This window comes from Clinocottus analis, unplaced genomic scaffold, assembly GCF_023055335.1.
Source record: "Clinocottus analis isolate CAN_PGR_092001 unplaced genomic scaffold, fCliAna1.0.p SCAF_23, whole genome shotgun sequence".
In the NCBI taxonomy this organism is placed as follows: domain Eukaryota; kingdom Metazoa; phylum Chordata; class Actinopteri; order Perciformes; family Cottidae; genus Clinocottus; species Clinocottus analis.
The window spans coordinates 5028378-5044018 of NW_027175965.1; the positions used below are offsets into that span (position 1 = coordinate 5028378).

The following is a 15641-nucleotide window of genomic DNA, read 5'->3' on the forward strand; positions in this document are numbered from 1 at the left end:
AAGGAACATTGGAGGTGATGGAAAACACTGAAACAAGATAATGACACTTTGAATACTGTGTGTGTGCGTGTGTGTGTGTGTGCGTATTTGAGAAGAAGTGCTGATACAGCACAAAGCAAATCCATGGCACCCAAACAGCAGATGGAGAGATTTCTTCCCTATAGAGCGCACTCACACACACGCACGCGCACACACGTACACACACATGATAAAACAGCTAGGCAAAACAGCACTTGTGCTTTTTGTTGCAGAGAGGATGTCATGCGGACACACAAATCATGACAACATTTCAGACGCACAGCCTGAAGTAGACGCGCTGCCTCATCTCATCACTTTCCCATCATCTATTATAAAGCTACTTTATTCTGACTTTGCAAATGATCATAACGCAACACACTGGGAACCCAATTAGGAAGCTCCACGAAAGCGCTGTCAGACAGATGTTTTGGTTTTTTTACTTGTAAAAGTGGTAACTTGAACAATTGGTAATGCAAGTCAGTTTGAGAAAGTTCGAGACACGAGTTCACGACTAGACACTTAGAATAGCTCGGTTCCTCTTTTCATGCAACTGCAACCGTTATCTTTTCACTTTCAAAGTTGTGAAGTTGCTACTCATGCCTTTGTGACCTTTATACGGACATTACTTCTTTCTGCGCTTTACAGCAAGAATAATTACAATACAAAGCCAAATAATCAATATTAAATTGAACATGTTTTTATTTTGTTTCTACAACTTTCAAAATCAGAAGTATGGCTAGGAAACGAATGTGGGTTGAATTAGCTGAGTCTGTTGCCCTCTTCTTTCCTCTTGTGTCTGTTTTTTCCTCCGCCAGCTGTTTCAGTTGCTCGTTAGGCCAGCAGCTAAAGGCCAGAGCTAATAAGTACCACAGTAACAGACATGAACACTGACAGCACAAGAGGAGAGAGCAGACATACTGACCTTTACCCATTACAGCTGGATTGGAGAGGAAAGAATTGAAAAACACAGACAAGAGAGAGTGACGGAGCGAGAGAGGGAGGGAAATGAACTAGCATCCACCAGATTGCAGGGAAGGAAAAAGAAAGAGAGGGAGATGGCGAGAAATAAAAAGAGAGAAGTAGGTACCTCATCAGGACCTGGAGAAGAAAATAGAAAGTGCCTGAAATGAAGGAGAGTGGCGTGTGCTGTGCAATTCACTCAAACCTGTGAGGAGAAAACCAGTCATTAAATCCACCATGTTACTTACACATCACCTGTTTGATCAGCGATACAACAGTGTCTGGCGTGCCTGTCGGTTATGATCTAGTAAATCTCCTTATATTCTCCATTCGGGAAGGTAATTGAGGTTAAACACAGGTCGCGAAAATTACATTGCTGCTCTGCTGGACAGTCAAATTAGCACATTACCACAATAAAGCAGTCAGTCGACCGTGACTTTTAGAGTCCCCCATATCTGAAGACCTACAAACCAAACACCCTCAGGAGCAGCGGTGGTCTGAGGCTGGATAAGTAGGCTGGAGGAAAGGGATGTGTGAATAGGACTATCGATCTAGAACCTTAAAGAACTGTTTGCTGTAAACAGTGAATATCAGTGACACAAGCAGGGAGGTCTCTTAAACTGCAGTGAATCAGATCCCTTTGACTGAAACATTGCAGTATCCACAGTGATAACAGGCATTACTGTCCCACACAAACATTAATATAATAGATTGGTTTCCCAAATATATTGAGCAGGAAATTAAATTCCTGCCTGGATTATTTTTAACAACTTATACAAGCACATCATACACATCATTTCAGCAAAAATGATTTCATAATGTCCTAGAAATACTTATTTATTGACACATTTCTTTCCACAAACCCTTTTCTCATTTTGCATAAGGAACACAACACAAGTTCTCAAATGTAAAAAGTCTGTCTCAACATAAACATAAGCCTTTTTATTTTATTAAATTAATAATGCAGCTGGAACCATGAACTATTTGAGATACTCATTTCAGTCTGTACCCAAAAAAAGTATTGAGTTTTGATACTGAGCTTTATAAAGAGAAAAGATAAAGCATTTCCTGTTTTGGATTAATGGACCAATTTCATCGCAAAAGGTCTCTAACCACAAACTTGGGAGTGTGACCTTCTTGTTCTCCGTGAAAGTGTATGTGCAGGTCGATGTGAGACTGCAGCCTAAATCAATACAAGTTTGATTAGTACATGGTTGCTCAACAGAAACAGATTTTAAAATAAACATAGCTAAATTGCAGTATTGACTGCAGAATTTTTCCTTCTCAAAATGCATTCATCCAGAGGTCAAACAAAACAAACAGTTTATCTACTAAAATAAGTCAATCTTGTGCTTATCTAGTAAGAAACAATGGAAGATTTTGGGTTCCCCTTTGTCATTTACTTACATTTTCCAACAAGTCCAAAGAGTCCTAAAAAAAATTGTGCATTCCTCCAAATAAGTAAATATGGGTCATTGCTGCAAATCTCACATTGATTTATTTGGGTTAGCATTAAATCATCAAAGGGAAAGTTATTTTGGAAGCTTCCTCTTGGCACAGTTTTAGAACAAGATGTGTGTCAGGGCTGGATTATGAGGCTGTTTTAATGGCGGCAGGGGTGGGAGATTAAATCCATATTTAGAGATTACAAGTTCAGGGCCCTATTCCTCGTACGCGACTTATTGAGTTAGACGGATAACTTTCAGGATAAGATGACGTAGATCAGGCTTTTTGGTTCCACAAAGTCCCTTAACCTGGTCCAGAGCAGGTTTACTGAAATTCACTGGATAAAATGACCACTTCCACCAGATAAAAAACGGCTTCTCATTGAAGGAGGAGCGATATTAGTTTATCGGGAGAGAGTTCTTCCAGATCGCCAAGATCCATTCTCACGTCACCATGACTTCCTGTACGAGCGCTATCGATTCCGCCGACAAGGACTCATTTATTTACGAGACTTGCTCGAGCCGTACATTGAACACCACACGCGCAGCCGAGCATTGCCTGTCTCACATACTGTATCACAGACTGTATCACAGACTGTATCACAGACTGTATGCAAAGACTATATCATGTTTGTGTCCGCGATGAGGAGAACATTGTGAAAGCCGCTGTCTGCCGTGCTGCTCGTAACGTTTATTTAGCGCCTAAGAAACTTATGGATGTGTTGAAAGCAATTGTAATAATATGACAGTGTTATTAGTACACCATGCATATCATTATTGTAGAACATGATGAAGGTGGACTCATGATAAGAAGAATTCAGAGAATCACACCCTATTTGTTTTCACTGCTTCAATTGATTGAATTTCTGATTATGAATAATACATCGTACTTACTGAGCAGTTCATTCACATATTTAAACTAGTTATATGGTAATCTACACATACATGTATATATACAGTACATGATACATATATTAGGTTTAATATATTGCTAAAGGGAGACCGTGGTCTGTAACACCACACACTCTGCTGGTCCTCCTGGTGCTGGACAGAGCCAGATCTACACAAGGAGAATTAACTTCAGCCATCGTCTGTCTTGATAAGACAGTAAAAGAACACAACATCAGGCACATTATTTATACCCGTTCTCTTCTAATTGCTATCTCCGCTGTGTTGGTGTCAACTGGGAAATAGAGGCGGACACAATGCTTGTCAGGGCAATGGCTTTACTAGAAGGAGCGGATGTGGGTGGCAAATAAAAGTAATGTTGGGCTGGAATGTATACTGTTGTTCCAGGAGAACACACTAAGGGGGACAGGAAGACTCAGGGCAGATGGGGAAAACAGGATACAAGCCATTACAGGAGGAAACAATCACCCAAAGTGAGATCTAAAGAGAGGTGGTAGGACACAGGCAGCTATCAGAAGAGACGGACAGTATTACCAGGTTAAAATAATGCGTCTGACTGCGCTTGTGGAAATATATAGTCATATACTACTCACCAGGGCAAACAAACAGCTATATTAACAGTGATGGGAAGCAACACAGCAAAACAAGACATACTAAGAAAGAGCAGATTTTAGCATTGCAGGCCATAGGAACACTGGATGTGTGTGGGTGTCCATTATTTAAAAAAAATGTGAAAATAGGTATAGTGATGCAGTGAAACCAGATGTAGGGGTCTTGCAGGAGAATACTAATTGGGAACCAGGCTCTGGTGATGCTGCCATGGAGGAATTTAAAGAAAATGTGGTAGACAGCTTGAAAATAAAGTAACAGGATTACTAGGGACTCGAGCTAACATGACTGCAGGTTGCAGGTTGCAGGTTGCAGCGTGTCAATAGTGTTTTTCTATAAAAGTACACATGGTTAAGCTGATGACGGTGTCAGAAGCAAAAAGTCCTTATAGATAGACATGGAAATCGGGAATTTGTGTCTTTCAAAAGACCAATATGATATTTAAAAAAATTAATTGTGTTTACTTGGAAAATAATATTTAAAAAAAGCTAAAGCAAAGTAAGCATGGTTCCTTATCACATCTGCTTCTCTGGCAGTAAAAAAAATAATTGGATCTGGAACACAGGAAAATACGGATGCTTAAAAATACAGAATATGATATAAAATGAGAGAGGGATGTAGAAGCAACAGTAAGAGGCTTTTAGCTGCATTTTGTCAGGGAATTAGGCAATATGTATAAATATACTTAGATTAATGGAGAGTGACTCCCTCAGATTAACAGGATTTGAGCAGAGGAGCTGTTGTACTTAACCAGATAAAATGTTTAAGAGCAGCATTAAACAGGCACCTCGAGGTGGTGCATTAACATCATACAAAGATCAATCAATACCTCATTCTACGGTTCCCCTACAACGTTCATTTCAACCCACAGCCCCCTGCTAATATTTTAAATCTAAATCAGCACTTCCAGAAAATGATTACTCGCTGATGAAGTGTTTCAGGCCTATTTCAGCGTAATTACCGGGGTGCTAATGTGCAATTATCAGTATGGCCCACTGAAAAAAAACTCGAGACAGTTTAGATGTTAAATACCGTCATTAACATTTGCCTATAAATGTTAAATGCTGTCATTAACATTTGGCTGTAAGATGGAATGAAGTTATCGCAATGTTTTCTTGGCTGTTAAAACTACAATTACAGCGACCACGCTCGACAAGGAGATTGACAAGGGAGTGGCAGGACATGGCAGAGAAGGGAGAAAATACAGGAATGATGAGAAAAGGAAAGACAAAAGGTTATAGTGAAAGCAGGGGAGTGGACAGCAACACGTCTTGGAGGGATGGAAACACTTGAGCAGCAAAAAGGAGGTTGGGGGAGCAAACATAGAGAGAGTGAGAGAGCTGCTCATCTCTGCTGATATTTGCACATAAGGATGCAGCCTGTGGGCAATGCCCCTCAAAACGTTTTCTTTTTCTCCATCACAGCCACAAGTCAAAGATGAGCTTGTTGACTGACTCAGTTGGATCATAGATCATCAGGTGAATCACCGACACTTCAAACGTGTTGACACAGAGCGAGCTGCCAGCGGGACGCATGACAAGTCAAAGTGCGAGGACTTGGTGAACTGCAGCACCAAGAATATTTCCATTGCAACACCCATCTGCAGTTTCATTTTGCGGATTCACAAAGTGAAAACAGGCCCCGCTTCTCCCTTCTTATACCTACCACTGCTACTTGCTTAGTTGGAGGGAAAGAAACACGACTCCATGCTGCTACTGCAGACTAAATACTGGAGGCTTGCACTGATTAGCTCGTATAAAGAGCACTTGCTGCTTTTCTATTAGCCTTTTTGTGTGTGGAAAACCAGGTTGCCTCTGTGAAGGAGATTTTTAACACGAATGGCCTCATTGTTTTTTTATTCTAAGTAATCACAGTTGGGGTCCGATAATAGTGGAGCTGACTGTTCAAACTAACAGCTGGAGTGCGGTGTGCTTTTTCTGCTCTTTTAGCTGTGATCTCAAAACAATAATCTCCAAACAAGATCAGTTAATGTGATTTGACTTTTTCTTGATTAGATAAACAATCTCTTCAACACTCAGATGTTCCAGCTCTGAGTGAAATTTCTACTTAATGATGAATCTGCTTATATTGGGCAGAGCTGTTCATCTTAGATGCTTTTGATTGAAATGGAGGTTTTACTGTAGTAAAGAGTTGCTCAACTTACTCGTCTCCAGCAGTATAGTTAGCATAAGCAATACTTGTCAGTTGTTAGAGCCAAAAACAACATCCTGAGCATAATGCATGAATGCCATAATGCGCATCCCTGGCCTTTAACCCAGAGTCGTTTGTTAGAGCAACCCGGCTGAGCTCTGTGTCAAAGCTCCTATCTCTGGCCTCTCCCCAACTTCATGACATGCTAATTGTCTACTTTGCACATTGTGATGCGCCTGGTTGAAAGATTAAATACCAGTGCAGGACTGTCGCTTCCTCCCGATGCTGTTGGCTACATTCAGTGTCCAGCCGTAGCAGGGCGCAACACTGGAAGTGGAAGCAGCACCGTAATGGGATTAAATGGCTGCCATATGTGAACATTCCTGTCAATGCCAGCCCCCATATGGGTGACCAGCCAAGTTGGGACTAACTGGCAGCGAGGGCCAAGGAGGCATGTGGGAGTTTTTGTATCCTCTATATCCCAGCTGGCAATTTGGCTTCCAATAGAGATTTTTGTTTGTTTGTTAGAACTACTTTATGATGGATGAGACACTTCACTGGCTACTTTCTTCAGTTTTGCCCTCATTTAGCAGGGAGAGGAGGACCAGGTGAACAAGGGTCACTGATGCGGACTCCAGAGAAATGTACAAGCTGCTAAAATTAGACGCAATTCTTTTTTGGTTGCCAAGATCCTCTGAGATCTATCCTGAACTTTCCCTGACTCAACTCATGCATTGTCAAGACACGATTCTGCATACAGCAAACTCAAAAAATGTTTAGACCACGTCATGGCTCCCGTAGCTGCATACAACCCAGATGCTGAACAGCTTTTATTATATAATACAAGTTGAATATTTAAAGCCAATTCCCAATCACTCAGAATAAAAGCCAACAGTTGCGCTGCAGACTTACAAATGAATACTTGACCTACATGCATACTACGCAGTAACTGTCGCTTACGGTTTGTCAATAGGACATTCAAAGTTGGCTCCTCTTTTCACCGCTCAACCAGAAGCACTAATCAGCTGATTGCGGTTGCCAGACCAGCGTACCACCTGCAGCAAAACTGAGAGCCAAACCCAGATTCACTCAAGTTTTGAAACAATCTTTGTTCTTTTGGATTCACCTCACTATATATGGGTTTTCTTCAGTGCTGTGTAGCCCATTTTGTTAGCTGGATGCATGCTTGTGCAGGTCCAGTGTCCTTAGGCTAAAACATACAATACAAAATGAACAACATGACAACCAGCCGGTTTGACTCCACTGACATACATGTCATATACACCAGATGTGTGGGAGCCACATCACACATATATTACGTGGTTACTCCAGTGAATGAGTTATTGGAGAACGATAGATATTCGTCCTCTCCAAAAAGCCAAAACCTGTCCGTTGAGTCGTTAGTCGAGTTGTGTTTAGTCTGATTTTAGTATTGTTGTTCGGTCTCTTTACCGTGTCAAATCTTTAAATTGCTTGCTCTGACGGTCCCTATTCTTCTGACTATTCAGCTCCTGAAAAACTGCTGCGTTGGAAAGCGTGTTGTGTTACTATGCAACAGCTGTGGCTCAAACGTTCAATATGGTGTTTTGAATATTTCCTGCTGTTTGCTTCTGTTTTGATGTGTTTGAAAATGTAATATAAAGCAAAGGTAACATAAATGTGGGTGATTTGTTTAAACTTGCTAAAATGTCATTAGAAATGCACAATAAATGAGCAATGAAAGAAAGAAAAGGTCTTTGTGAACCCCTGCTGCTGGCTGGAACGGGTCCAGCTGTATGATTGGCTTTATGTTTCAGCACTGCCTACAGACCCAAGAAATGAGCACAACAAATTCACTGTTGTATCAATAACCTGCAATGTGTTGGATTATGTGTTCACGGGAAAGTCATTGTGGCGCCTTCACAATTACATTTTGCTGATTTAACTTCAATTTGTCTTCAACTTAGTCATATTTGTCTTACAGTGGGTGTAAAAGAGTTTCATCTGTGGCAGCCAGCTACTGAGTTCTGCACAAAAACAAAGCGTTTCCTCCTAAGAGCTCTGAAGCCGGCCATGATCTACATTTAAAGTTCAGGCAACAAAACCACTTTGCTGTGTTGAGTAAAAGATTGTGTTATTGCTAAGTACGCTGCGTTTGGTTCCACATGTGATGCGGGCACTGTACAGCTGAGGGAAGGTCCCGAGTTAGCTTTGATTAAATGATTGATTTGATATGTGTAATGCGTGCAGAGGTGAAGACTCCCTCTTGCACAGAGGGAGAAATGCATCACCGCAGCATACAGAACAGAACTGTGCACATTTCAGTCGATGGACTTTGCTTTTTCTCCATCTTTTCCCAACATTTCATTGGCCTGGAGGTGCTTCTTGACAGTTGATCTCAACAACTGATTGAGTACGTAAGGTTTAAAGCTGCACGGGGCTAAATGTTTTATGAATAGCCAGCACACAAAAACCCCATGCTTAGAAACATAACTGTGATCAAATGGGGAAAGTTACAGCGAGTAAAGAAAGGGCTCGAGATGAAGGTTCTGTCGTGTGACTCTGATGTTTGAGTTGGATGGAATGAATGAAAGCAAAGGAGACTGAAGGCTCCAGAATGTCTGTCTCTAAAGATGACTACAGAGTGTTTAAAGGTAATCTATCTCACATATTTAGTACCCAACTGTTATGAAGCTATCAGCATATACAGTTTTGTTCCTTTTGTTCTCTCGCGAGTTTTTCAACCAATGCCCACTCTTTCTCACTTCTCTCTCATGATTTCAGCTTTCTCTTTCTAGGTTTTTTACAAAGTCACAACAAAGTGGTTTATTGATGTTTTTTAAAGCAGTGATCATTCATGGCAATGAAGCCATCTTGAAATGTAGTATTAACATGTTTCATAAGATGGACAGTGAACTTCGCAATACATGATTCCTCACCTTCTCTCCTGTTGACCTTGGCGTAGACCGGCCCATGGCTGCTGGTCAGCTGGGAGGAGCTTCTGAATGACGACGGTGGCAGATTGGCGACCAGTGGGCTGTCACATACCTCTGTGAACCAATCACAAAGCAGACAAGACTGTTCAGAATCATGGATCGTTGTATTAACCTATTGATCGATATGCTACAGTAAGTTATTTCAATATAACAAGGGTGAAAAGCAAACTGAAGGAAGTCTGGACGTTTTCTTCTAATGGAAAGGGCAAACTTGAGGCTCTCTTGAGTCTACATAACAGATCATGTTAGGTTAGGGCAGATAATAGGGTCACAGAGAGCGGGAACATTAATAAGACAACTTTGTGTGGGAGTCAGTGGAGACCTTTTCATGCCTCATACGCTTTGATGTTTATAAAAGTCAAGGATGGCAAGTGGAGTTATAAGTGACCCATGAACATAAATATATGACATGTGCATATATTAGACTGATCTACCAACAAATAACGCCGTGACAACTGACTCAAAGAAGAAATAATAACATGTGTGCCAATGTAAAATATAAAAAACCAGAATGTCTGTAAAGTATTGAGTATGCTTTTGTGTGGTAGAGTTAATATTCTGATTATAAATTGATATGCCTGTGTTGCAATACTCTACTGATGTAAGAGCCACTTCTCACTGGAAAGTAGGAGGTCCCCTTTCCAGAGGAAGATCTGTCATCCAGTATCCACCCTGTAAACTACTTTGAGGACTGCTGTTCTGCGTCTGATGAAAGCAGTTAATGTAACAGGAGCGTTGGCTTGTTTTGTCTCGTATCCAAGAGGAAGTTGTTTCCCACAGAATTCATCCCAATTCCCCAGTAATTATCAATCGTTCATCGTTTCCACGATCACTGCAAAAGCGCAATCTAGAATCTTTTTCTTTTCATGGATTTTGCTTTCCCCCACTGAGTAGAGAGCCAGTTCAAATTATTTCCAACCCATTCAGAAGTGCCAGATCCTGTCTCCTTGCTCTGACAACAAGGCTTCAGCTGAGATTACTTTGTCAACATTATTGTACTTCATTTCGAGCACAGAGAGAGTTTCATTGCCTGAGACTATAAACCACAGACTGTTGACAGTTTTGAATAGCCTATCATATCCACCTAAGTCTACCCAGTGTAACCCTTCTCCTCTCTGCAGACACTTCAGAGCTGATTTGTGCCTTTCCATCCAAGTTCTTTATTTGCTGAATCTTCAGACAGAAATAAATCTGCAGCAATCTCATGTCTTTCTTGATGGAAGTGCAGAATAATATATTGGAAAATTTGCTTTGAACTATCATCTCGTAGTATCACCGCTCCGACCCCTCCTCCGCTGACCCAGATGTGTTTGAATGTCACATGTTTGACACATAAATAGCAATTGGAGTTTCATCCCAATTGTCAATCGTCAAAATGTGTTTCATGTTTCCAGATAGAAAAAAAGTAACAAGCAAACTACTAAACAGTTAAAACTACTGAAAACATCCAACCCATTCCTCTGGTTTGACTTATAGTTTTAGGGACCGTGTTCTTTTTTCACTCTTGATTCTCACAGTCGCTGAAAGAAAACAATCTGTATAGTTATTTTGGTAGATCCGCACACCTCTTATAATGCTGCAGTTTCTTTATCTCCATCAAGCCGCGTGTGAAGCTGACGGAGGCGAGCTGTGGCTTACCGAGGAGCAACGACTGCAAAATACAGTTGAATCTGTGTAGAGAGATTAAATGAGAGCTCTAAGACCTCAGTCGCATAATGTGTCATGAGAGCAGGGCCTCTGCAAGACGAGCTGGTTGGAAGCAGCAGAGGTGTCTGAACAGATGGGGCTGATTTTCCTCAGAGGAGAAGTGACATCTAAAAGGGTGACTGGGAGAATAAGGTAGAGCACAAATACAGAAAGCTTAGAGAACAATGAAGGTAAGAGGCTACTGAACTGTCAGCTACTGACCGGGGCTTTGTCAGACAACAACATGTAGAAGAAGGATATAGAAGGAGAACAGAAGGGGATCGACTGAACTTACAGTAGAAAACTAATATGTCTCAACGATTTGCTATCACAGTTCAGTACCATTAACCTAATATGAAGATCTTACAGCACATGTTTGATTTGAGATATTTCGTTGCTTTTGAGATTTCTTCTTTTTTTAACATCCAAAACTACATGTGGTCGAGGAAGATCTACATCTCCAGTTTTATAACCTCTCAAATGGCCTCGAGTGTGCCTGTTACTGGTTTAACCTGGCTCGTGGGGAATGTGTTTTGTTAGAGACCACTTCATGTAAAAATACAAAATAAATCACAATATGAAACAGTTTCTCTTATTATCGATCTTTAGACAAATGGATGGTGTTTGTGTTCTTGCAAATGTCATTGGGATTTTCTAATAGTCCTTTTTCTGGACCCATACCTTACAAAGGAGATCCAGTTTACTAACTTCAATTTTCTGCAAGTTAAACCACTTCAAAATCCTTCAGTATGTCAACTCTAGAGTCATTTTATTTAATTTACTCCCTGAATCAGCACATCTTAGCCATGACGCAAGTCAAATGACAACACTGGGATCCGGCTGATGTGTTTTGCGCTTGAGGCACAAGATTGCAGGAGGAAGAGGGACAAATACAGAGACAGAAAGGCCATCGATCTACAGGACCTGTATCCAGTTTACCGTTCTCGTGAAATAACTGAGTGCCGAGAGAGACAGCCGATCCAGAGACGCTGAATACTGATGAGTGCCATCCATCACTTCAACTACTTAAAAGGTGAGAGAGTTCAGAGCGGTGCAAGTATCCCAGACAGTGAGCATCAACTTGATGATCAGAGTGCGCAAGATGTAACAGCAATTAACAAATGTAAAACGGCGGTGCTTGTTTATTCACATACTTTTCACCTTTTTAACTAAGATATCTATTGTGTGAATAAAGAAGCAATGCCAGGGACTAACAAGGCACACGAGAGCATAAACCTCGAAGAAACTCTTCTGACTAACACTGAAAAAAATGTAAGTAATAAAATGTTACCGCAAATTTACTTCCTGAACCAGAAAACATACTCGTTGGAGCTTGAATTCAAACGTTTGTTGATGTTGCCTTCACAATAATGGATATAGATTAATAGGAGCTGATTATTGCTGTCTAGTCAAACCTGTATCTAAAAAATTGAAAAGAAGGGTAAAGGACAGGACCAGAAAGAAAATACCATTGATACTTATATTTAAATATAAAATCTCTACCCAAGATGACATCCTTCTGACAATGACTCAAACATATCTGCATTGTCTTTTGTAAAACTGTGTATTTAGTGGGCTGTTCTGTCCGATTGCCTCTTGACTTTGTCACAACAAGTCTACATCCAGCAGCTCTGTGAGGTTATACTTAGCTACTTGGAGCTAAATACTAACATCAGCTCGATAACAGAAAAAGACCTCAACTTCTATCTATCGCACAGTTGTATTGCTTTACAGTGATCGTTGTAGTATAGCATGGCTGTAGAGTCTTTTCTTTTTTTTTTAAAGGTACTACTCAAAGTTATGCCAATGTCACACAACAGGCCAACTGGGATTGACAGAGAATTTCCAAAAGACTTCCTAAGTAAATCAACTTTATTTAATAACCCAGTTTGTGTCTTTCTATCCCAGTTGTGGGGTCTGACTTAAAAGTATTTTGTTGAGTCATCCCGAATTGTGTCAAACTAATATAATAGTGTGAATCTGGTAAAGCGTACAGTTTGTTTGAGGCCGATGTGAGTCCTGCAGAGCCTGACAGCTTAAATGAGACGGTCTGCTGCCGGACTGCTAACAATGAGAGAAATGCTTGTTCCTCATTTCCACTCCTTCTGTTGGTGGCTAACACAGCAGACGGGCCCGTAATTTGACTCATTCTACTCTCACCATGCCAGACCACCCTTGGTTTATTATAAAAAAAATTAAAGCATGTTACATTTGCAGATAAACTGCTCACTGAAACATCATTAACTACTTTTTCTCTGTAAAATGGTATAAAACAATGCTGTAATTTGTTCTGTGCTAACTGCATTAATGTGTGGCTCCATGGGAGGCAGAGCTAATCAGCAGAATTTAATGATCAAAAGAAATTTGCAGTGCAACAAAGTAGCAATTAAAACATTTATCAAAGGTCGGCGAGGTTTAAAACTTTAGCGCACATACCGATTGCTGAGACAAACCAACAAATAAATGTATGCAGAACATATCAGTAATGAGAAGGAAGATTAAAAAATCATTGACAATGAAATATGTCAGTCTTATGCAGATTTGGTGGAGTTGCTCCACATTACATCACTTCTCCTAATGGACCCAGGAGGAGATGTGTGGAGTATGTGATGAGACTTGCATTAATGGATCATATTTGAATTTTAAAATAGGAACAAGAACTTAAATGTCATTTTTCTCTCTTTTTTTTCTCATTAAGTCATTTTATTGTCACCAAAAAAACTCTACAAATGATCATGTTATTTTGCCTCCAGCACTTAACACATTTTTTAAATAATCAAGCAAAGCATTGTCTTCTTTTCTGAAAGAAACAAAACGTTTGTGCACGCCTTACACCTCGAGCTGCATACATTTTGAAATGCAGTGTCTGTAAATTTCAACAGAATGACACATAATTGCAGTTTGATTTATAACAAGTCTTTTAATGTTCGGGGACTTTTGTTATTGACTTTTGGTGTGAAAAGGAGACGGTCAGCAGTGTGTTTGTTGTTTTGACCCGTCCACCCACCCCGGCCTCCTCCCTCTGCATGCTGCATACAAAGCTACTCCATCTTTGGGATTGAGTTGTAATCAGTACGGCAGCTGGAGGGGTTTGTCACTTGAAAGTAAGCAATTTTTGGGGCACCGACTGAAACAATTGATGCTTTTCTTTTTCTTGGGAGGACAGTCACCTGATGTGAGACTTTAATTAAACATTATTAGTATGTAAGTGTAATAGATGTGTGGTGGTTACAACAGAGGATGTGTATTAGCAGCCAAATACAAAATATACAGAAAGAAACTAAGTACAGTAAATTACATCTTATTATATTCTTTACACACAAAAACAAACGTAAATCCATTCAACATTCCTTGTAACTAAATGAGTTTGTTACTGGGGAGGATGTAGTGTACAGGTCCTCATAGTAATGTTGGGCAACGTTTGCATAATTATTCCGTCGAAGCCTAAATCCTCACCGGTGCAGCAGCTGGTTTAAGAAGAGACATAATAAGTTAAATGGACATGGTCAATAACAATTGAACATGAAAATGTCTTCTTCTTTTTTTACATTGAAATACTTTATCTATAGGATGCTTTTGACTTTTGCTGATCCCAAGGCCTCTTCCCCAGATCTTAAATAACAGGCCCTCACTAATAAATGCTTGTCGTAAAAAGGATAATACAACCTGGGTCACCTTGTTGAGGTTAAGCTATCATTCTGGTTGGTCATACATAACTGGACTTGAAATAGACTTGTTTAAACTGTAAAATGTTGAATGGGCTCATACAGAAATATGATCCAGGAGTATTAACTTGATGGTGTCCGGTTTGAGGCGAGCAGAACGTTCATTCAGCCATCATATAACCTTTTTTTCACCAAGCGTGGGAGGTCTGAAAATAATCAGGACATGAATAAGAGTCCTGATGGTAATAATTACTTGCTGTATTTCAAGAGCCACTTACATGGCCTGCACCCACTGTGCCACTCCACTCCAATAAATATATAGGCTGCCATTGAATCGGAAAGGAGGGAGGTGAAAGCAGCAGGTTAAGTCATTATTAACTGTATTTATAGTTAATCTGATGTCAATTTGCAGTTTAATGGATTGAGACAGGAATAGCAATGAGGGAGGATGCCAAGACTCTTTTAAAGTACATGGCTTGCTGCTACTACATACATATACATGTATTTATATATATATGTATATACAAATATATGACCTCATTATTGAAAGATGACACACAATGTCATTGACATTGAGTACATGAAATACTGTAATTATTGTAGTCCTGCTCACAGAGCCTGATCAATGGAGCACATCATCAATAAATTCCTTCAAAGCAAAAGGGAATTGCGTTGACAGCCCACGTTACAGTAAAGTTATCCCACTGGCAGGAAAGTAAGATCCCGACACAGAAGAACAGGATTTTATGACTGAAACTTGTGTTGCTGTGCACAACGGAGCTGCGGCTCTGTGAAGGTGAGATGAGGGGAGTCAGGCGAATTAATCTGACATCGTGTACACACACACACACATACACACACACACACACACACACTGAAAAAGAAAAAAAAGAAAACCCACTGATGGGTGAAATGAGAGAAGGAGTTGGGAGTGTCACTGCATGGCTTTAAGACGAAGGGCAACTACAATGAATGTCCACGCAGGGCACTGAACCAAACTCCTCCACTTCTCTCTCTCTTTTTGCTCACTCCTCTTTCCTTCTTCTTCCCTGCTTCTCCCTCTTCTCTTTCTTTGTCCCATCACACTAATGGTATCCTTTAAATACTCTTTCTCTCTCTGTTTAATGTCAAATGTTAATTTGTGGCTCAACTTTTTCCCCTGGTACCTCCCGTTTCCTTAATAATTAACGTAATAATCCTTAAACTCTTTAGGATATGAGACT

General features: G+C 40.3%; 1 protein-coding gene across 1 annotated transcript in view; it reads right to left on the reverse strand.

The window, feature by feature from the left end:
• The window catches only part of LOC137793541 (contactin-associated protein-like 4), a 73271-nt gene that overhangs the window by 52329 nt on the left and 5301 nt on the right, over positions 1–15641 (reverse strand). The window contains exon 2 of the mRNA XM_068589771.1: positions 9011–9121. Coding sequence (XP_068445872.1) covers positions 9011–9121 — 111 coding nt within the window. The remainder of the gene's footprint in view (positions 1–9010; positions 9122–15641) is intronic.